Source organism: Malaclemys terrapin, chromosome 8, assembly GCF_027887155.1.
Source record: "Malaclemys terrapin pileata isolate rMalTer1 chromosome 8, rMalTer1.hap1, whole genome shotgun sequence".
NCBI lineage: Eukaryota > Metazoa > Chordata > Testudines > Emydidae > Malaclemys > Malaclemys terrapin.
The window spans coordinates 82,260,299-82,284,290 of NC_071512.1; the positions used below are offsets into that span (position 1 = coordinate 82,260,299).

General features: G+C 41.2%; 1 protein-coding gene across 1 annotated transcript in view; it reads left to right on the forward strand.

Annotated features, from left to right (window-relative positions):
* Window positions 1-23,992, forward strand: part of TTLL7 (tubulin tyrosine ligase like 7) — a 74,102-nt gene that overhangs the window by 16,735 nt on the left and 33,375 nt on the right. Inside the window, exons 7-12 of the mRNA XM_054037927.1 lie at window positions 2,926-3,090; window positions 3,819-3,977; window positions 17,982-18,076; window positions 19,181-19,328; window positions 19,416-19,489; window positions 23,352-23,487. Coding sequence (XP_053893902.1) covers window positions 2,926-3,090; window positions 3,819-3,977; window positions 17,982-18,076; window positions 19,181-19,328; window positions 19,416-19,489; window positions 23,352-23,487 — 777 coding nt within the window. The remainder of the gene's footprint in view (window positions 1-2,925; window positions 3,091-3,818; window positions 3,978-17,981; window positions 18,077-19,180; window positions 19,329-19,415; window positions 19,490-23,351; window positions 23,488-23,992) is intronic.

Consider the following 23,992-nt stretch of genomic DNA (forward strand, 5'->3'; position numbering starts at 1 on the left):
GAATAATAAAGGCACCTCAACTTTTCCTCATTTATGTAGGACAGTCTTATAATATGCATCCAGATATCCTTCAATCACACAAGATGAAAATTGTTCCACTTTACTGCAGTTCTGTAATCATATGGGAACCAATCCTGTCTGTGTTCTGTGCACATCCAAAATTCCTGCTGAATGACCCGCCGTGGGTGTGAGTTACCAGTGACCCAGGGCTGGGGCGGCAGGAGGGTGCAGTTGGGGGTGGGGGGTGGGGGGAAGAGCCCAGGGCTGGGGTGGGTGGCAGCCAAAAAATTTTTTGCTTGGGGCAGCAAAAAACCTAGAGCCGGCCCTGCCTATTCCACACCCATGCACATTTCATGGGCTAAATTATGGCTGTCTCAGTATGGGTTTGCTGGGGTACTAGTGCGTTCGGAGAGTCTTCTTTCCCTCCCTGCCCTCCTTCCCCTACTCCCTTCTCACTGCTCTGGTGGAGGACATAGTTATAATTTGGCAGCCAGTGTGCTCTGATGTTAAAACTGGGATGTACAGCTGCTGCCACCAGTGCTTATGTGTGATGGATCATAATCCTGGCACTGCCCCTCTGCCCTAGGATTGCAATGGGAAGAGCACATATTGTATCTGCAGTAATTTCACTTGTCTCAGTCCGTTGGGACACATTATCCCTGTTCCTAGCCTCTGCAGGCATTGTACCTTCAGCGACCATTGCTAAGGAAGTAGTGCCCTTAGTATTTTATTTACAACAATAGCAGTGCCCTTAATATTTTGTTTGTCAGTTGGTGATCTATCTCACATTTCATCTCCTGATACTATTTTCAAATGCTAAGGCTTTGGCTATATGATTTCTTATAAGATGTTGCATGAAGTTACTTTGTGCATTGCTTCTGTTAATATTCATCAATAAATCAAGCTGCCCTCATCTCTTGCATGTAATTATCAAAATTTATATTGAGAACTAGTTGCCTTGAATATTGTTTGCATTAGTATGCCACCAATATCACTGAAATATGCTTTGTGACTGGGCAAGTGAGGTGGAGAACAGTCAGAGTTCTTTTGGTACTGCCTACTTCAGTATTCTCTTTTCTAGCATTGTTATCATGCAAGGACTTTTTTTCCTTTAGTTTGGACCTTATAAAACAACTCTTTGCTCTTTTCTGAAATCTGCTGATGCCATAATCCATCAATAACTTGAAGTGCTTTTGAGTGGCCTGGCTCATTTCTAATAATCTAAAAATCCAGAAATTTTTAGAGCGAAGATTGTTAAACAATTTAACTAATGTTCTGAAAAGGCTTTTATTTCTTCATAATCTGCAAAACAATTAACTTAGGATAGTTGGCATTTTATGGAAAGATTACATCTGTGGCTAGTCAAGACTATGGACTTTGATCTGATTCTCACAACAGAAATTAGAAACCATAGCAGAAAGCCATTTTGTATAGTGTTAACCCAGTATGTTGTCAGCTATCCTGAATTTAGGCTATTAAGTTTTTCAAATAAAAGTAACTGCGGTGAAATAAACAGTATGACAGGGGAGAGCTTGAATTGTCTCCTTTCCATCAAATCAGTATGGAATTGGGGCAGAAAGATTGTAGCAACATCTACTGGCCCTCGATTAAGCAATAAGGTAAGACAGATTGTGTGGTAGTGCAGCAGTAAGGCTGATTAATGCTTACATTGGAAGAACATGCACATAAATCAGTGATTTATAAAATGGCCTTTAAAGGAAAAGCAATATATTGTTAAATTTAGGCTCATTAAAATGGTTCTTTAGGAAACAAGTTCTGTTAACCATCAAAAATGTTACTTTGAAAATACCCTCGAATTTGTGTCCTTCTTTTGAAAGCAGGTTTTGCTTTTATTCAATGTTTTATCTCCTAGTTAATCTTCTGTGTGCCTAGTATCCCCCTCAAGCTCTCAGTCTGATCAGTTCAATTCCATTTTCAATGGCAAAACAGAATTGAAAACATAAATCAACTCCTGTTTGCATTTTTCCATATAAAATAAAAACAAACATTATTGGGCTACATGTTATTGATGTTCTGCCTTGGAACTTCGGTGCCTCTAATGTCTGGGTACCAGCCGCCAATCCTGAGCCTCACTGACAACTGCAAGGGTGAGGGAATAGAGCTCATGAGTAGTAGATATTTTTAAGGAGATAAACCGGATCTTCATCATGAGAACATTTCTCATAAACAGAGTACAGTGAAAACTGAAAGGGGGATTGTCTCAGAATGAGACAGGTGGCCAAGTACTTAGTAGCATTTTCCTGGTCTACAGACACCTCTGATAGTGGGGATGTAACCATTCTGTATGTTAACTGCTCTGTAGATACTTTTCTCTAGTCAGGGCCAGCTCCAGGCATCAGCAGAGGAAGCACGTGCCTGGGGCGGCACATGCAAAGGAGCGGCATTCCGTCCCTTCTTGGGGTGGCACAGTCTGCAGTCCGAGCGGCTTTTTTTTTTTCTTTGCTTGGGGCGGCAAAAATGGTAGAGTCGGCCCTGTCTCTAGTTATTATTTATGTATGGACATATAAAGATTGGCAACACACATAGGCCCCAGTCCAGCAAAGCAGGTAATCTTATTCTAAGTAGTCCCATTGACTTCAGTTGGCTTAAATTTAAGCATATGCTTGAGTTCTTTGCTTTATCAGGACTGTAACATTCAGTATATAAAGTCTTCCCAAGAGCTAATTATACTTGAGCTTCATGTAATGATAGTTGTACTGTGGGTTTATTTCAGTAAATGTGATATGAAACTCAAAATATGAATCATATATTTAATAGAAATAAAATAAATATTACAGTATGTCATGGTTTATATAACATTAAAAGGCTTTATTTCAGTTACTTGGGTTTTCTTTTTAAATTATTTTGAACCACATATTCTGGATCCGTATTTATGAGATATCTGTTACCTTTCCCTGCTTGCAGAGCCAGTTGTATATGCATCTAACCAACTACTCTGTGAATAAACATAATGAGCACTTTGAACGGGATGAAACAGAAGATAAAGGCAGTAAACGGTCCATAAAATGGTTTACTGAGTTTCTACAAACAAATCACCTTGATGTTTCCAAATTCTGGAGTGATATTTCAGTAAGATAAAACTAATGTGCAATTAATGATTTATGTATATACAGCATATCAATTTAGAAAATTAATGTCACCTGTCATCTCTTGACTTTGCTTGGAAACCACCATGTGTATTGCAGCGTTATTAATCCGAGCTCTCAATAATGCACATCACAAAGCACATACTGTAAAGTGGTGCTAAGGGCAAACTGTTGTTTTAAATTTTTTTTTTTTTAAGGCTTATAAGTAGGACGGCTTTCAGACTGAATTAGCCTTCTTTATGGAGAGGCTTTTTTCTGCGAGGTTAGCATTGAAGTCATTTTGCTAGACAATGTAGGACAGAGTGAATTAGTTGCAATAAGAATAGCAGGGGAGATATTGATAAATCTGGAGAAAACTCTGCCCTGACCTATATGTCATGTAACCCTTAATAAGACTAGAGTTGCCCAAGATATAAGGCAGGGCAAAATTAGACTTAATGCTATTTTCAATATCTGCTTAAACAAAGGGCTAAATTTATGCTTAAATCCCTTAAAATGGATTTGTTTATATAATTCCCTCAGACTGCTTTAAAAATATAGCAATCATTTGTTCAGCCTTTTCGTAACCACAGATGACAGATCTAGAAATTCCTCTTGTCATGAATGTATTAGAAGACTTGAATATGAAAAAAACTTGATTATGATTTATCTCAAAATATGCTGATATCATTCCCTGCAATTCTAATGTAACTTTGTGAAAAATCCCCACAGGAACTAGTGGTGAAGACTCTCATAGTAGCAGAGCCACATGTCCTTCATGCTTATCGTATGTGCAGACCAGGCCAAGCTCCCGGAAGTGACAGTGTCTGCTTTGAAGTACTGGGATTTGATATCCTGCTGGACAGAAAACTAAAACCCTGGCTCCTGGAGGTAAAGCACTTTTGTTAGACTGTAAAGTCTGCTTATACAAAACTAAGTACAGTCATGCCTAGCCAATACCTTCATGGGAAAACTTCCAAGGAAAATCCAAGCATTGTAGGAAGGGGTACTGGTGATTAAATAGCTGGCACTCATCCTTCTGAGTGTCTGTGTGCACTGCATGCTTCTTTCAGCAACAAATAGCAAATAGACATGGGTAGCCCCCCTAGCACAAGGTAAGCTTAGATGAGTAGAGTGAGTACAAACCCTACACTGCTCTCTACTCACCCAGACTGTGCCTCCCCATCTACTCTGCTATTTTTAGCAGTATAGTGTCCCATTGCCTCCCGCTGTTGGAGCCTTTCCCCGCCACAAGAAAAGACTCTGACAGTGGGGAGGGGGGCAGCAGGGAAATAACGCTCAGGCTCAGCCTTTCCCCGCTTACTTCCCACTGCCAGAGCCTTTAACTGACACATGTAGCTACACACGGCAGCATGGATGCTGCTTGCTTTTTACTGTGGCATGTAGCTGCCAGCAGTGGCATGTAGTATAGACGTAGCTTGAGCTATTACTGAATCGGTGCCCTTGAATGATCCTGGGGTTGGGAAGTTTGGGGTAAGGGAAGGATATTGTTTTGCTGCAGGTGTTGTATTTCACAAGAGATGTAAAACTAAGGTCCTGACCACTTTAAAGTTCACATACAACTTTTTGTGAGAGGAAGGGTGTAACCCTGGCTTCCTGAACACGTGCCAGCCTGAGGACCACTCTCACTCAAACGGAGTACTGTTTTCCTCTGCAAGGAGTCCCACTGGCTTCAGTGCAACTGCTCAATGTGAGTAAAGGTGGCAGAATCAGCCCTCCATTCATTAATTACATTTTGTCCAGTTAGATCCAGTTAGATGTCTCTGGCCAGTTAAGTACAAATATTTGATAAGTCTGAATGGCGTCTAGTGCAGTCCTCCCTAGCTGGAAGGACGGTGGCTGTGAATGAGTTCAGGCAGAGGGGAAGATACTGCCTTCCATAGGGTGAGGTGAAGAACATCCTCAAGCCTTTTGCACCTTGACCGCAAAAAACAATACGAATATTGACAAGTCTCAGCATTTTAAACATTACAGTTAGTCTATGGAGGAGGAGACCTATAAATCGCTTTGGAAAGATTTATTTTCCATTTCTAGTTTAGAAACTAGCTTTTTATTTTGTCAAAATATTGTCATCTTTTTTCAGTTAAGATAGAGAACACGCTTGTCACTTTTAACATACCATATAATGCCATGAATCCATTATTTTGGAGATGGCATTTACAGCTTTTGGACTTGATCCCTCCAGGTGCTGAGCACTCTGATGTGATGCAGCAAAACGTGTAAGCGTTTGCTAACTTCAAGCATGTGAGTAATCCCATTGACTTCAGTAGAACTATTCAAGTACTTAAAACTAAGCCCTTGTTTAAGTGTTTTGCTGGATCATGCCATAATGCTTGGTGCCTTGCAGGATCAAGCCCTTTAGTGAATGAACCTTTTCCCCAAGATAGGCTTTAGCTTGTCCGTTCAGAAAAGAAAATGGCACCACTAACCCTGCCCATCAGATGCAGCAGGAATTTTTTAAATTTTTTTGACTTGTAATGGTTTATTCTGTATCAGTTTTTAACAAACTGCTTGACACAGAAGTGATGCATTTTTCAGACGGAGGCAAGGTCACCGAACATTTTGTTTGACTTTAAAAGTTACTTTAACTCTACACAGCTTCTCTATCACTCTTTGCAACTTCTGTTTGACAAACTACTTTGAAGTACATAATGCAGCTTTAAGCTATTAGCACTTCCAGTTCTGCGGATGGAAAAAAGGAGTCATACTGAACAGAACGTTGGCTGTCTTTGGTAACCCAAAAGACAAACACCAAAGCAAGAATCCCTTGCACACACATTGTTGCTAACTACTTGATACACTATTTGGGCATACAAAAATCAATTGCTGCTTGAACAAAGCAACTGTAATCAGCGTAACTGGGAAGCATAGAGGCAAAATGTAGGCACGAGCATTAAAACAATTTTTCACTCCACAGTGTGGATTAGTAAAACACTTTATTAGTAGTACTTGGTCTACACCTAAAATTTAGGTCAACCTAGCTATGTTGCTCAAGGATTGAAAAATTCACACCCATGCAAGATGTAATTAAGCCTATCTAAGCCCCTGTCTGGACAATGCTAGGTCGATGGAAGAAGTTTTTCATTGACTTAGCTACCGCCTGTCGGGGTGGATTAGCAAATTGGGTTCCAGCAGTAGCTTCTTCTGCAGTAAGGCCTCAGGCTGCTCCACAGCCCAGGGAGCGTCTGCAGGTTTTCCCCTACTTGTTCAGGGTCTCTCCCAGGACTCCTGCCCTGGAGAACTTTTGCCTAGCTCAGCCTCCATAGGAGCTCCCTCCTCTGGAGCTTCCCTTGTCCTCAAGAACTTTCCTTTAACTGAGCTCTCCAACCTTTTAGACCTATTAGATTGAGGTATTTGTTACTTAATTAACAGCCTTCCATCTACTTAAGCAGTCAATTATCCCCAGGTGGACCTGGGTTGGCTCATTCCCTTCAGTATAGTCTGTCACAGGTAGGCTGGGTACCGATTCCCTTAAAGGGACAGCCCTGTGACACAGTGCAGTCATTCGAAGAAAAAAAATGCTTACTAACCTGTTCTGTACCTGTTCAAGTTGTGTTGCACATGTCCATGCTGTGACCCAACCTCCTTCCCCTCTGTTGGGTAAGAAGGAACTGAGGTGGGTCTGGAGTGGCCCTGCCCTTTACACCACCATGCAGGAGAAGAGAGTAGCTGAGGGAGGATGTGCTGCCCTGATGGGTACCACTAAGGGAAAAATCTCTGACTATGACACACTGGGCACACACACACCTGAAGTGGACTGAATATGTGCAACACACCTTGAAGCACAAGTTACAGAACAGGTTAGTAACTGTTTTATGCACTTTGTTTCCTCCTTGGTGCTCTGGAAAGGCAAATAGTTGAATTGTGGGAGCTAAATTCAGCTCATGCTATTTATTAACTTCATTTCAAATAAGGAACAGAGCATGCAGTTCAAATAAGGAACAGAGCATCTGAAAAGTGGCTGAAGTGGCATGGTGGGGATCCAGGTTTTTTGTGCCTCAATGGTTTCCATATGCAGTGTGCTGAATTTACAAGAATAGAGGTTTTTGGTTTTTATTGTGAGCCCTGCCAACTAATCCTTGGGGTTGGTGGAATAAGCTGGGTCATCTTCCAGCTCATCTTTAAATTTTGCCCTTAGTTACGCTTTATGCTGCCCTAGTGGGTACAATTCATGTTTGCCCTGCAGCCAAGCCAGTTGCACCAGAAAAAATGGGCTACAAAGCAGCCACATAGGTTCCTAGGATTTCTGGTTCCCCTGTCACAGAGGGTCTTCCAGTCAGGGCATGAAGGAGTGGTGTAGCCTCTTGGATTCTGCACCACTGCAATGGTCTATAGAATGCATTACAGTTAGAGCACGTCTTAAAGCAGCCCTGACCTAATTCTAACCTGTGCCAAAGGCAAGCCCGTAAGTACCCTGCACCTGTGCTAATGCTGGCCTAGGGATGTCTTTCCTTCATTACCTTCAAATTATGCTCTTAATAAAGATTTTGCAACTCTATTGCTGTTAGGAGATTTGGACAGGGGTAACTGATTAGAATTCATTGAACAATTCTGTTGAAGATGTAGTAGAAGGAATAGATTCCATCTCATCTTTTCTCAGCTGTGATGGCTCTGCAGTGCTATTGGTAGTGAAAAGTAATAAAAACTTTAATGACTAAAAGAAGTTACCAAGTCAGACTCTTAATACATAGGGGACCATAGTTCAGCAAAGTACGTAAAATGTGCCTAACTTTAAGTGTCTAAATCAGTGGGATTACTCATGTTCTTAAAGATAGGCACATGTTTAAGTAACTTGCTGAATTGGAGTCTGAGAGTAGACCTGTTAAGTAACAAGGTGCCACTTTTATATAGTGACTTTTCAAAGTAGAATTATACTTCAAATGGTTAAACAGAAACAATTGACAAAAGGTAGACAAGCATTGTAGAAAATCTTGGGCACTGATAGATGAAGATACACTCTGTATGTTCCAGCAAGGTCAAGCAAGAAACTTATTAAAACTACTTTGCTTAACTTAATGCTTTTAAATAATAAAATACACTTGACTCTTAAAATAAAAAAGCAGTATTATCTACAGTAGAGAGATACACAAAAGGTAGAAAGGATCCAGCTAATGTGTAATCAGAAATATATCCTAACCATATATCATGTATGGTCGTGATTATTATTTAGTTGTATTACAGTTGCATTTGGAGGCCCCAACCAATATTGGGGTGCCCATTGCACCAGGCACTGTTTCTAAACACAGTGGGAGACATTCCTAGCCCCTGAGAACTTAGGCAGATCTTCAAATGTATTAGACACCGAACTCCTATTGAAGTCAATGGGTGTTAGTGACTAAATGCTTTGAGGATCTTACAGTGTAATCAGCAGTTCTCAAACTGTGGGTTGCGACCCCCTTTGAGTGGGGTCGCCCGGGCTGGCTTAGACTTGCTGGGGCCCGGGGTTGAAGCCCAAGCCCCACTGTCCAGGGCTGAAGCCAAAGCCCGAGGGCTTCAGCCCCGGGCAGCGTTGCTCACATTACAGGCCCCCTGCTGGGGCTGAAGCCCTTGAGCTTCAGTTTTGCCCCGCCACCCGAGGCAATAGGGATTGGGCATGCTCAGGCTTTGGTCCCTTTTCCAGGAGTCGTGAAGTAATTTTTGTTGTCAGCAGGGAATGGTGGTGCAATGAAGTTTGAGAACCCCTGGTAGACAAGACAGATAAAAGGTATAAGGGGAAAGAGATTTGTCCAGGATCATACAGCAGGTCAGTGGCAGAGCCAGGAATAGAATGCAGATTTTCTGAGTCCCCTTATTCACTGCTTGTCTAGTTCTGTTTCATGAAAATAGAAAACATGCTATTTCTCTGTTGGTTCACTTCCATGAAAATAGACAAATATGCCTTCATTTCTGGGTAGGTCTGCATGAAGACAAACATATATTCAGTCATGAACACTGTTTTGATGTAACTTTAAAAGTGATATTTAAACCTACAAAACTCAAATTAAGCAATACACTAAGATTGTCTCCATTTCATCTCCCATTAGTTATTAGAAATATTCTTGAGCACCAATGTCTAGTCAGGAATATCTTCCCAGCATTCATTATTCTAAAAATAAACAGAAATCACAGCCTCCTGCCTAAACTTGACTAATTTGACCTTTGCAAAATTCACAGAAATTGCATGTGGAAGAGTGCTGACTTATTCAGACTGCCTTAAAGCAAACCACATTGCGCCACCTAGCGGATGAAAATCAGGAACATCATTTTCAGATTCTGTATTTGAACCGATCTGTGTTTTGCAGAGAAGGATACATATTACAATATACTTCATGATATATTGATAGATACTACTATACCAGTATAATTTAGAAAGAAAATTCCCTTTTGGGCATGAACTGTGTATCAGCTTTGCCTGTTGCCATATATTACATTCCAACGTTTGAGAAAGAGCATTTGAAGAGTGAGCTTGTAGGGTACTTGACTGCTCCCTGCAATATGCAGATTGCTCTCAACTTTCACTGAAGTTAAGGGAGATTTAAAGGTACAAAGCAGTTTGTAGGTTGTGTTTGGCACTTCTTAGCAAGCAACAGTAGGGCGCAAGCGCATTTCTGGGGACAGATGGCTACGTTAAGGAAATACTTTAAAGGGGGATCATAAGGCTTCCTTCCCTCTGAAAGTGTAATTATTAACCTCAAAATATTCAATTTCCTGCAATCAAGAAAGCATGTTTTCAAATATACATGCAGAGAACCATACCAATCCATACTTTAGCATGTTGCAATTACACAGTGAAATGGATGGTTGGGTTTGCTCTTCACTGAAGCACAGGTCAGCAAGATTTCCTACCATGTCAGGGTGAGTGGGCCAGTAGAAGAGCAGTGTGTTGTCCCCTCACCTAGCCCTTTGCACACAGCAACACAGCCAACACCCCGAACAGGACTATGATGTTAACTGTTGCCTGCTGGTTCTTCCTCCCTTGTGCTGCTACTCTGAGAAGATGGACAGGACCAGGCTCTCATTGCTGTGCAGTTCTTCTGGGGTGCTGTAGGAGAGAAAGAGAACTCATGGGAAGGTGCCTTAGAAATTCCTCCCAGAGGAGGGAAGAGAGGTAATTAGGCTGTTGCTTTGCTTCTCTCCTCTTCAGCTCTTAGAAGGAGCACTGCAGACATTGCCAGTGGGATTCTGTGATACTGAGGCCAGCCACTGGAAGTGAATAAACATGGATGTTGAGACCTTGTTGCTGTATGGGAGAGGTCTGTGATGCAAAGTACTCTGTGTTAGCCCAGAAAAACTAGTGCAGTTCCAGTAGAATTGTGCAGTGGGCATATATAACATACTCCGGCATGTTCAGCAGAAATATTAACAGAAAGCTGTACTTCCCTGTGGCTTCTGAGGTTTGTGATATCAAAGGAACCCCAGCTTTATATTCTAGGGCTACCATACGTCCTCTTTTTTCTGGACATGTCCGGCTTTTCGGCACTCAAACCCCCGTCCGGGGGGAATTGCCAAAAAGCCGAACATGTCCGGGAAAATGGCAGCTCTGCTCCTCCCCGACTCTTCGGCTCTGTTTAAGAGCCGGGCTGCCCGAGCGCTACCGGCTTCGGGCAGCCCCGCTGCCGCTGGAGGCTCTGCTCCTCTTGGGCTCTGTGTAACTGACACCGTGCTGGTAGCTCTCCGGCAGCCCGGCTCTTAAACTGAGCTGAAGAGGAGCAGAGCCTCCCGGCGCGGCGGCTCTGCTCCTCCCCGACTCTTCGGCTCTGTTTAAGAGCCAGGCTGCCCGAGCGCTACCGGCTTCGGGCAGCCTCGTGCCTCCAGACCCTGCGCCGCCGGAGCCCGGGAGGGGAAGTGCCCGGCCGGCGGCGGGGGTCCGGAGGCAAGGGGGCTGGCCGAAGCCGGTAGCGCTCGGGCAGCCTGGCTCTTAAACAGAGCCGAAGAGTCGGGGAGGAGCAGAGCCGCCGCGCCGGGAGGCTCTGCTCCTCTTCGGCTCAGTTTAAGAGCCGGGCTGCCGGAGAGCTACCAGCACGGTGTCAGTTACACAGAGCCACCGCGCCGGGAGGCTCTGCTCCTCTTCGGCTCTGTTTAAGAGCCGGGCTGCCTGAGCGCTACCGGCTTTGGGCAGCCCCCGTGCCTCCGGACCCTGCGCCGCCGGAGCCCGGGAGGGGAAGTGCCCGGCTGGGGGCGCAGGGTCCGGAGGCATAGGGGCTGCCCAAAGCCCGAGCGCTACCGGCTTCACGGTTTGCTGGGCAGCCTCCAGACCCTGTGCCCCCGGCTGGGCGCTTCCCCTCCCAGGCTCCAGCTGCGCTGGGGAAGCGCCGGCTGGGGGTGCAGGGTCTGGGGGCTGCCTGGCAAACCCTGAAGCCGGTAGCACTGGGGCAGCCCTTTCCCCCTGGTTGGGAGTGGAAGGGAGGAGGAGGCGGAGTTAGGGTGGGGAAGGGGCAGGGTTGGGGCGGGGCTAGGGGGTGGGGAAATGGGCAGGGCCAGGGCCCGTGGAGGGTCCTCTTTTTTTATTTTTGAGATATGGTAACCCTATATATTCCAACACAAAAATGCATTAACTTGGAGTAAATTCCATCCAATTTGTGAAAAATGAGTACTAACGAAACAGGAAATCCTAAACTTTAGAATGCATTTGTTGCGGGTTTTCATTTCTTATTTATGCTTTTTAAAAAATACAGATAGTTAATTGACATATTGTGTAAGGAACATAATTGGTTTACAGAGTTTATGGAAAACCCTTATCTTTGGATTTCCTGTATTTTAATGTGTTCTGTTATTGAGGAATGGACTTAAACAATCTTAGCCCCAGGGTAATGCATTATTTGTGCTGGAAACTGACGTGGCTTTTTTGGAGCATAAATGCAGAGTTAAGACATTGAACATATGGATACCCCCCCCAAAAAAATCTTAAAATACTGTCAAATCTGAACTTTTTTTACAGTTGTAAGTCATTGCTATTAAGGTGAAAAACTCACATTTATATGCAAAAATAGTGGGGCTCCTGCCAGGAGCCTGACAGCATAGGGCCCTGCTGTAGAATCTTGTCCCGGTTCTATAAAACGCATACTCCACTGGCTCATGGTAGTAAATGTATTTTCCACCCATAAAGGGTTTCTCTTGATCAAAGTAAGAACAGTTATGCTGAATAATGAGGAATGATTACTGAATAGTATAAAATATATTTTATCACCAGCCTGTTATCAATAACTCTCTAAATATGAGAATTTTGAGGTTTGTAAACTTCATCAGTGTTCAGCTAGAGGGACTTTAAACCCTCCCCCCACCCCAGGAAATTATTGTAAAACCAGTATGAAATCTGAAAAATTAGCAATTTTTAAATGTGTCTAACTTAAAATATTCACTGATCCATTTAACAGGTTTCAGAGTAGCAGCCGTGTTAGTCTGTATCCGCAAAAAGAACAGGAGAACTTGTGGCATCTTAGAGTCCCTTGATTAGAATGCTCCCAGTAGTTCAAGTTCATAGTCCAGAGGTCTGAGAAAGAAAGAGGCAAAATGCAGATTCTTCCAGGGCCTTTTATAGCTTCTGCCAAGTGAAGGGAAACCCATTGTTCTAGTTTGTGGAAAATTACAGGCAACAAGATGGGATTTGGAGTCATGTGGGCAAGTCACATGTCCATACATGCTTTGCTCAGTCATAGCAGAGGCCATTACCCATACTCTAGACAGAACGTTCACATGAAAGTCCATCAGGTGTGGATGGGCGTCTTCCATGGTCCATTGTGAGTTAAGTGTTCCTTGATGGGCCATTTAACTTGAATAGTCGCTTCAAGATGTGCAGACTAAATACCTGGTGGGTGTTACCACAGGAGCAAACATTTGAAATACAGGTACATAGTTAATATTCATAACTTCAGATACAAAAATGATACATGCATACAAATTAGCATAATCATATTTGGCAAATCATAACTTTTCCATAGACACCCTATTTGACATACTTTGTACAAGATTTGTTGCAGTTGTATAACAGTGGTAGCAACAATGATATATGTGGGATATTTTAATCAGATAATATGACAGTTGCTAAATCCTAACCCCCAGTGTTTTGGTTTTGTGGGTGATCTGGTTTCATTTGACTTATTGACTTCTAGACAATTAGTGTCTTATGCATTAGCCAGAGGTTAAAAACCATTCCTTTCATCTTATAAAGTCAGATCCCCTTGCAAATGAAAACAGATGAGATCTTTAGATAGCATAAGTAGCTATACAAGTTTATAGCTATTTATACTAAGAATTACAGATTTGGCAATTGTGCCATTCTTTCAAATTTGACAACAAGTATACAATCTAACTGTGTACGCCTGACTTGTGCAAATGTATGCACAACATTTGTGCAACTTTTAATTTTAGAAACAAAGTTTGAGGACTTCAGCTGGAGAAATTACAAACTCACACTGACAATTCTGAAATAAGTTTACTAACTGTTTAAAAATCAGAGTAACTAAAAAATTATTAGTATTAAACAAATTCTTCAGCAGATAGGATTGTGAGATTATAAAAATATATTCTACAAAATGTCTCAACATACTGGACTCTTGTAAGCAATAATGTGTTTGTACACATCTATTATTTACCCAGCAGTTTTTCTCTTCTCTGTGTTATCCCATATGCTTAATGACTATAAACTAGCTTGGATGTTGATTGTTCAAATCTGTTTTGGTGATGGTCTGCCCCAGGAAATCTGGAGTATGACATGGCTAGTATCTTTGTGGGATGAATCCATTTATAAATTAGCACCAAAACGTTTATTGTATAAATGACCCACCAAGAAAAGTGCTAATAGAAGCAGATACCAGGGCAGATTAGGCAGGTGGAAGAAAGGTGAAGGAAAATCAGTTTAAAAGTTTTAGTTAGAGAGTTTGTTCAAAGTAGGCCAAAAGGGCTTTTGTGGCCAAATGGCTCATATACCCATCCAAATGCAGAGTCTGTCAAACTTTTTCTCTAGTTCCCTATTGGTGAATAATTCATTCCAACTGAGGTCAGTCACTTCACTCTCTGGTTAGGTTCCCTGGCAATCTCTGCCTTGAAGAAAGACACTAGTGGTCATATTCCATTTAGGTAATAGAGTATTAGTTCTTTCTTGGCAGCCATTGGATGGAGCCTGGAAAAGGTATTGTCATGGGTTCTAAAGGCCTGTTAATGCATTGGTAGAGGCTTAAGGACTACTCAAACAGGGAGATTTCTTCCTCAGGGCTTGTCTATACTTACCGTGCAGCTGTAGTGTTTAGTAAAGACACTATCTATGCCAATGGGAGAGCTTATCCCATTGGTGTAGGAGCTCCACCACCCTGAGAAGCGGTAGCTATGGAAATGGGAGAAGTCCTTCCATAAACATAGTACTGTTTACACTGGGGCTTAGTTTGGTATGACTACATTGCTCAAGGGTGTGGATTTTCCACACCCCTGAGCAATGTACTTATATTGACATAAGTTACTAGTGTAAAACAAGCTTCAGACTCCTGTTTCCACTCCTTTCCTCCTCTGTGTGCCCAACAGCACAAGACAAACAGCAGGGCCTCTGAAATATTACATTCACATGTAGAAGCTAAATTGAGAGCTGCTTCCAAATTAGTTTCTGGAGTAAAACTTGAGAAGAAGCCCAGCCATCAGCAAAGTGGTGCTGAGTGTAGTGGCCAGGCTGGAGGAAGAATGTGGCATCCTGCCTTTGAAGTCTGGTGGCAGCACTTAGCCACAGATTTGAACTGTCTGTTTACAGTTTACAGATAGCAGGCCTCTTGCATCTTAAATACATAAAGTAACAAAGCTTATGAAAAGAAATATGTGCAATATCCTAGATCAGTAACAGAATAGGTATCCAACTTTAAGCTGATAAAATGAATAATACAAAAAAAAAATCATTTCCTTCTTTGTTTTCCTACTAAGTCGGGATTAGAATTAAATGTTTCCTTGACATCTCAAACCCCTAATGCAGGCAGTACAGCAGGCATTTGAGATGGCATCAGCTTTGTATTGGAAACCCAGAATCCTTGGCCTGAATTCGGGACTTCGTGCATAAATGAAGGAGGAAATGATTTTCCAATCTCTATTTTTTTAAATGTAGCTATTTATAATTATGAAGTCTGTACTAATTTTCTGTCACTTAGTGTGAATCTTTAACTAAAAGGTTTTGCAGATCATCTTTACTGCTTCTTTCTAAAACATTATTTGAATGCTGCATACAATTGCTTTTTGTTAGCGGTCATTTGTGTCAGAGCCATCGCGTGTGTATCTATAATTAAAAAAACTTTACTACAGTAAATAGGTCTCACAAGTTTCCTTTTTGTTAAAATGAATTTAATCATCACCTTGATCACCTTGAAAGATCAGTCCTTCAGCCTTCGTATAGATTGCGCAGATCACAACACGTCTTCCATCCTTCTCTTATCCTGGCCTTCCTTCTCCATGTGCGGCCAGGCCTTTTCACGATAAAATCTTCCCATCTCTTTGAAGGTCGGCCGAGTGGTCATTTCAGTTCTCGTGGGTACCACTCGTGATAGCTGCAGTCCATCAATTGTCAGTGAGCCTAGATAAATGCCCGGCCCATAGCATTTTACTGTACCTGCTTTCAATGACATCTCACACTCCACTCTGCTGTCTGATCACTTCACTGGGGACTCAGTGGCGGATTGAAATCTCCAGAATTCTTCTTTCCATCGCCCTCTCTATGACAAGCAGTTGTTGCTCCTCTATCTTCGTCTGTGCCCATGTTTCACCGCCATACAACATTTCATAGTAGCATTAAGATACTGTACTTTAAGCAGTGCATTTCAAACTGACTAGTGCACTTCTCAAGTAGTTGGTCTTTTGGCTTTTGACCTTGTGTCTCTTAATTTTGGAGTCTTCTTGGGTTGTTGAATGCTTCTGAATATCTATTCAGTGGTTAGAAAAAGTCAAAGAAGCAATTTTCCATCCCCTCGCTAAGCGCGGTCTTTACAGCTATTTTTTAAGTGCTAGTGCGAGCCCTACTAACCCACATCTCTTGTCCTGGGCTGGGAGTCTCAGTCCAAAATGCTGTGTACACATACCCACAGAAATCTTAGTGTAGCGTTTTGTACACTGTGTGTTTTATAATAACAAAACCACCTTCTTCCTTCATAAAACACAACTAACATGGTTATGTTTGTTCAGGTTTGCTGCAAACCTTTTTCTTCCATATCACCACTTTGTAAGAAATAAAAGGTCACTTAAATCGAATTAGTTTTCAGTGTAATAGAAAGGAAAATTCAATCTTAGATACATACAGGTCCGTCTCATCTTATGCGGGGGTTCTGTTCCACGGTTAGCGCGTAAAGCGAAAACCGCGTATAGCCAAAATTCCATTGAGTTCAATGGCAGGCGAAATCGCCCGCACTACAGGTATAGTATTAAAATTGTTATTTTTCTCTTTTTTGTTTGTTTTTTGCCAACCGCCTAAAGTTGAAATCGTGCATGTTAAATGCGCGTAAGATGCGACAGACCTGTAGCACAGATCATTTTTATAATAATGTCTGTTAATCTATATTAACATATTAAATATATTCCCCATGTAACTATATTATTCACTTGTATTACATTATTCAAGTAAAATGACAAGATATAAGATATGTAAACAGTAAAATGTGCTGTAATTACTTCTCACGTTCTCTGCAGGAATGCTGCTGTTAATGCTGCAGCTGTAATCTAAAGCATTAACAATACAGGGATATTTGAAGGCCCACAATTTCAAAAATTAGCACGAACTTCTGCATGCCATGTTCCATATTTGCACATGTGCAATCCTGTGTGTGGGTGGGCTCATGGGCTCAGGCTATTTCTATGTACTATGGGTGCATGCAATCATGACTTAAAAATTTGGTCCAAAATAGCATTTCAAAAGTCCCAAAATCTAACTACAATTTCACTGGTATCTGGGCATACAGTGTACATCGGGGTCGGCAACGTTCAGCACGCGGCTCGCCAGGGTAAGCACCCTGGCGGGCTGGGCCAGTTTTATTTACCTGCTGACGCGGGAAGCGGTGTGGGCGAGCGATGTGCTGGCCGCGGCTTCTCGCTGCCCCCATTGGCCCGGGACAGCGAACCGCGGCCAGTGGGGGTCGTGATCGGCCGAACCTGCCGCGTCAGCAGGTAAATAAAACTGGCCCGGCCCGCCAGGGTGCTTACCCTGGCGAGCCGCGTGCCGAACGTTGCCGACCCCTGGTGTACATAAAAGCCAGGAAGTTAACTTACTGGAAAAATGAATAAAACTGCCTGGTGTTTACCTTTAACTTATCCAAACATATCTAATCAATGTAGTTTTACTTTAAATATTTAAATTTTTTACATACATAAAATCTTATTTAAAATGCATCGGCCCTGTCGAGTGACAGTTTTCTGTAATATGATGTATGAGAATTGGGTTTGAGTTCTTGCCCCCAGAGGCCCATTGATTAAATGCTCCACTTCTTTCAACGTTTATTTACATGATTGATTTTAAGCATGGACTACCCTCATGCTTAAAGTTAAGCATGTGCGTAAGTGTTTGTACTATCAGGGCACTGAATAACAAAAAATCTTTGGCCCGCATGCTGCCAGAGGAGGCGAATCTATCAGACTATCTAAGAAAGATTGAGCCTGGTAAATCCTTGGATGGGAGACCTTCCATGAAGAAAGTAGCTAAACTTCTCCCACCAGGTTTTTAATAACTTTTCATGGTTTTTCTTTTAATTCCTGTATAATGATAACTTTCATTTTAAATGTTCTCTCTTTCAGTTTTCATGACATTAGCTTCCTAACATTTATTTTATTAATCTAATTATTTTCATGTCAGTAGATTTTAAAAGAAGTCTTTATGAAAAATGTGTGTATATTTCATACACTGAAGTTAAACATTCTTGTATTTTCTGTGTTTCAATTTTTCAGATTAATCGAGCCCCAAGCTTTGGAACTGACCAAAAAATAGACTATGATGTAAAAAAAGGTGTTCTACTAAATGCACTAAAGCTTCTCAATATAAGGTAAACTTGCATTTTAATCCTCACCCTAACTTTTTTTATAGGAGCGCGACGTTTACTGCCCTTTTTTCCTATTGAATGTGGGAAAATCATGGGATATGTGCAGTATGGCACATTTGTTACCAGTCTTAAATTGTGTGAACGGCAAATTTGTTACCAGTCTTAAATTGTGTGAATGGCAAAGTTTTCTTATTTACCAGTTTTACTATGTGTACATGACTCAACTTCAACTTTACTCCTCATTGGTGTGCATTACAAAAAAAAAAAAAAAAAAAGTATTGATTACCATTCCTGATTCTTGTTTTAATAATTTTTCACTCAGGTCTCAGAGTGTGGATGGTAAGTGCTGGCATGGGTTCACTGTCACTTTGGTAGTTTGATCTGATGGCACTAGCATTCACAACTGCAATCCATTTCTACTAACACCAGAACACAGAGGCGGGGGTAAACTGGAGGAAATGGTGCAGTTTTCAGTTGTAAACCCAATGGAAAATAATTACTGTAAATTAAAGTCAAGGTTGCACATTGGGTGGTAGCACAAAATCAGTACAGTACTGTACTAAAAAGCATAGAGTTATCACAGCCACAACAATTGATATTATAAGAATTCATTCTTAAGCAGTATTTATTTTTTCTCTTTTCTATAAGATCTACAGCATAGTGTGTTTGATAGGAAAAAACAGGGGGTTTCTTTTACAGTGAAAGTACCTCTCAGTTCACATGTGTTGTAAGAGGGTATGGAGTGACAACCTCTACACAGAGGTTTAATACATTAGACCCTAGTCCTGGAATTGGATTTGTGAGGACAGACCCCTGTGCCTGTGCAGAACCCCATTGATTTCAGTGGGATTGTGCACAGTTATAGAGGTCTGCCTATATGGAGTCCCATTAAAATGACTGGGGGTTCTGCACCTGTGCAGGTCTGATTGCATGTTGGGACCGTATCCTGTGACTGTGCCAGTTAAATATGTACAAAGGATTTCATTATAAAAAACTAAGAATTCAGTTATGTTTATAACAATGTAATGCAGTCATCTCCTAATCCTGATTAAAAGCTATTGCTTTCCGGATTAATTGAGTCATATTTGAATGTAATCTCTATTTTAGGACAAGTGATAAAAGGAGAAACTTAGCCCAACAAAAAGCTGAGGCTCAAAAAAGACTTTATGGTCAAGGCTCAGTGAAAAGACTGTCACCAGGATCCTCTGACTGGGAAAAACAGCGCCACACGCTAGAGAGGAGAAGAGAAGAACTGGTATAAAGGAATTTTACAAAGCTACTCCTCCTTCCCTCCCAAGACTTGTACTCAATCAGTTTTAATTCTTTCTTACTTGATTTCTAGAAAGAAAGACTTGTGCAAGTTCGTAAACAGATTTCCAAAGAAGAGCATGAAAACAGACACATGGGGAACTACAGGTAACTGTGCCCTCCCTCTTCCTGCTTGAGTCCAGAACTGAGTGATTTATTAAAGAATAATGGAAATAGGTATTGTGAGGCAATGATAGATTTTCTGCAGAAAAATTATTTACAGGAATTTATTTTAAGTATTGATGTTCACCAGATGCTGTCTTTTCCCAGGTAATAGGACTTCTAATCCAAGGTCTGTGTTTGCATCTGGCATTTATAAGGCATCAATTATATGGTCTATAGGCACCAGCATAATTACTTGAAAGATTTGGCCTTAAATCTTGAGTGCACTGAGAAGCATGGCTGCAGATAAAGGGCCTGTTCCTGCAGCCAGGCAACACTCCTATTGCTAGCAAATTGGAGGCAGATGAGCCCTATCTATGCTATGTCTTTAGGTATTTTTCCTTTGAAAATAACAAACAACAATTTTAATGGAGCAAAGGTCCCAGTACTTAATAGTATGTAGATTTTGTTATGTTTTAGATAAAGCACACCGTGTTGATTAAATACTTGAAAAGACAAAATTTAAGTAGGCAACAATTTTATTCTATCGTAAGTATCTATGGTAAATATTATATTTGAAAGTAACATCCTAAGGAATAAAGGCTGTTTTTAACATCAACTCCAGGACTGAGGGAGTACGTATGTGAGCATTATGCCACCTTTGTATAAGTGGATCTGACTCTGTACTTTTAAGATACAAGTAAATAATTGTTTAAAAATGTTAATGAAAAAAATCTAGATTTAAAAAAAGCTCCCTTACAATATGGAAAGATGAACAATCCATTACTATTGTTGCATGGCATGACAATAAATCTCATGTTTTAAATGAGAACTGCAAGAAACTTGTATGTCTGCACTGACTTCAGACCTGATTCTGTGAATGGGAGTCTTTCCATTGACTTCAGTAGGTTTTGGGTCAGTTTCTATATCTTCAGGTGTCGATTCAGCAAGGTACTTAACCATGTGCCTAACTCCAAGCACATGAGTAGTCCCATTGACTTCAGTGGGACTACTCATGTTTAAAGGTAGGCATGTGCTTAAGTACCTTGCTGAATTTGAGGGGCTTAAGGAGTGTATAGGTTTCATGTGGGTCCTTTGCAGTGGAGTATATTTTCCTCATATTGAATTATAATGCCTGTCCTTCCAATGAAATTATTATTGTTAGGCCTCTTTTAAATCAGCAGAAACACCACGTTTTTCCCCCCTTTAAAAAAAATTGATTGCTACCAAGGAGCTCTGGCCTGCTCTGCACTGAGACCAACAGGTCTGTACTTAGGGCTAGATCCTGGTCCTGTTCACTTCAATTGCATAACTCCCACTGACTTCAATTGGACCAGTATTTGTCCCTCTAAAGCTGAAACAGAGGGACTAGATTGATGAATGAGCCTTCTCATTAGCTGAACATGTGTAAATTATTTATATTTAAGCAGAGGAGCATTTCCAATCACAATAGACTGTTCCTTTGACCTTACAGTTAATAGTCTGTTTATATGTGTAAAGTACAATAAATAAATGCAATTGACAGATGTGTTTTAGACCTTTGAGTGTAATTGTTTTGTGAACGATTGGTCTCTTTATATTAGTCAGAAAGGCATATTTTCTTCTGCCTTTGTCTTGCACTGAAATAGAAAGCACTTTGGACCAGATTCTTCGTTCATTTTCACTGATCTAAATGCAACACTATTGGCGTCATATAATACCTGTATAATTGAGAGCAGAATGTGGCCCACTATCTTCTCAATGTATAAATATAAGGCAGTATCCCGAGAAGTACAGAGACTATCTATTAGGCAACTATAACTCTCACTGATTTTAGGACCAACTCCATCATTTTTACTGAAGAAGATATTGATTTGAAATTCAAATTTATTTATTTTTTTGTGTGTGTTAATGGGAGAAAATTTACCAACAGATTCATACTGGCTCAGGGTGTCTTTTTCATGAAATAAGTCTTCACACCTTATATTCACTCTCCCTCACAGTCCTCTTAACGCTTTAGAGATCCTTCAAGAAAAATGAAGTTAACATTTGTGACAGAGTGGGGAAGTTTCTACTAGCTATTTCCCTTGCCTTCTCTGATGCACTTCTGGCCCTCTAAGGGCACCCTGGCCCTCTCTAATTCTTCCTTGCTCTCTGTGGAACTTCTATGGTTGCTCCTAATTTCTCCATTGACACAGCCTTGTCTGTAACACACACACAAAGTTTAGCTGCTGCATGGTTATGAATTATGCTAAGTTTTAATTTGTTTTAGATCAGTGGAGAATTTTCCATTGGTCTGAGATCACTGAATGTTCACCATAGCATGCAAAGTGAAACTGTACAGGAGTATATCTGAACCAAAGCTACTATGTTAATTTTAAACTAATATGTGTAAATCAAGACTAATGCGATTCTATGAAAACTGAAAACCAAAAGTTTTTTTCACATACAGCTGGGAAAGAAAACCATTTGTCCAACCACTAGATAAGGGAGTGCTACAGATTGCTCTCCAGAAATCTTCTCTGGCAGATGCCTGGATTATATTAATTAAGTCTAGTGAGAGCATGACCACTCTTCCCCATCTGAGTGAAGGTCACTGCAAGAGGTAGTTTTTCAAGGAGCCAAACATTGTGAGCAGGCAAAAGGGGAGCGATCCTTTTACAAAATTCACAAGACTTAGTGTATGTCTACACTGCACTGTAAACCTCCATTTGTGGGACCTGCACTAGTGGAGTTTGTGTTTCCAAGCCTACGCTTGAGCATGCACACTGCATTGTAAACCCAGGCTTACAGTTGCTGGAACTGAATCTCTCAACTATGCTAATGCATTCACACTGTACTATGCAAATCTTCTGACTTGGGTCTATGGCTTGCGCTGGTCCACACTTCAAAATGACAGAGCTTGGACCAGGGTCACAGTGGGACTCTGCCTTGGACCCACATCCTGCTCCTGTGTGCTTGCTTACCCAAGTCAGAAAGGCTTGTGTGTGGACAGTAAGGGGGCTTGGGCTCAAACCTGAACCTGAGCCTGGGTTTACAAGTGTAGACATACCCTTAGAGACCCACTAAAATACACCAGTTACACGATGCTGACTGATTATAATGTATTTGCCCACTTAATGTAGGTTAGAAATTAGTCACCAGGTTTTACAGTCTCTGGCTATGCTTCAGTTTTTCCTGACAAGTAGATTAGGGATGATTCTCTTCAAAGCCAATTGTTTCTTTGTAAATGTGCATAAATCACTCAGTCCTAGTTTTGCATTGTCATAATCTCCCTACCCACAGTTGTAAAGAATAATGATCATAGCTGCTATAATGGAAAATCGGAGCCACTCTCCATCTTTGTTAGATAATGTTTTTCTAATAGTGAATGTTCCTGTCCATTATGTTGAAAGGGTTACTGGGGTAATGCAGTACATCTCTAAGATTTAATTTATAGCAGGCCCATAAAAGCATAGTAGTTAATCAGTAAGATTTTCAATCCTTTTGTATTGCTTTGTTTCCAAAACAAAATATTTCATACCTCTGAATACAGTATTTTGTTAATGTTTCATGCCTCATTCACATCTGAAGTTGAAATTTCAGTGAGTATTCCAAGATTCAGTCATGATATTTCTGTAGAAGAACCTGCACTGTCTGTGTGTGTGTGTCTCTCTCTCTTTCTTTTTTTTTAAAGCAGCCAGTTGCTGGCTAAAGCATGTATATGTCCACTGAGCTAAAGTTAGGTGAGAGAGTCTTATTCACAATATGCATTTAATAATAATTACAGACTAAATAAATCTCCTACATAACGAGTTTTGTGAATTAGTTACTTTAGTTGTATTCCTTGTGTGGTCAGTAGCTCAACTTTGTTTTACTCTTGTCTCCATTTCATTTTTTCTAATTGTAGGCGAATTTACCCTCCTGATGATAAGCTGTTACTTGAAAAATATGAGAGTTTGTTAGCCATTGCTTTCCAGACGTTCCTTGCTGGGAGAGCAGCTTCACTTCAGCGGGAGCTGAATAACCCTTTGAAAAGAATGAAGGTACTAGTGTGCAGAAGTATTGGCTTTAAAGTTATGTATCTTGGAATTCCATGACCCAGCATGAAGTTTTGAATCAGGTTTGAATCATCTTTGCTCCATCTTTGCTCATGTGTCATTAATAACAACATTTTACAATTTTTCTGTAGTTTTATTGTTGTTCTTCATGCAGCTTGTTGGCCAAATTCCTGAGTCTGGCTGAACTGCACTGGACATAAGACCGAGGATGGAGATAGGACAAGTGGCTTTAAGCCATTTTCCTGATCCTCTGCCTGCCCCATGGCCAACTAAACCCTGGCATAAACCCCCATAAAGACCACTCTGCCTACTGATAATTGCCTTCTTTCTCCCCCAGTAATGGTCCCAGCCTGCTCAGATATCCACTATAGCTGGGTGGGACAACAGCTGTCACAGAGCCAGCTATGGCCCTCAGGGATCTCCCTAGCTCGAGAAATTCCTAGAGATAGCCACTTGAAGAATGGATATATTTGAAATGGCCAATTTATCA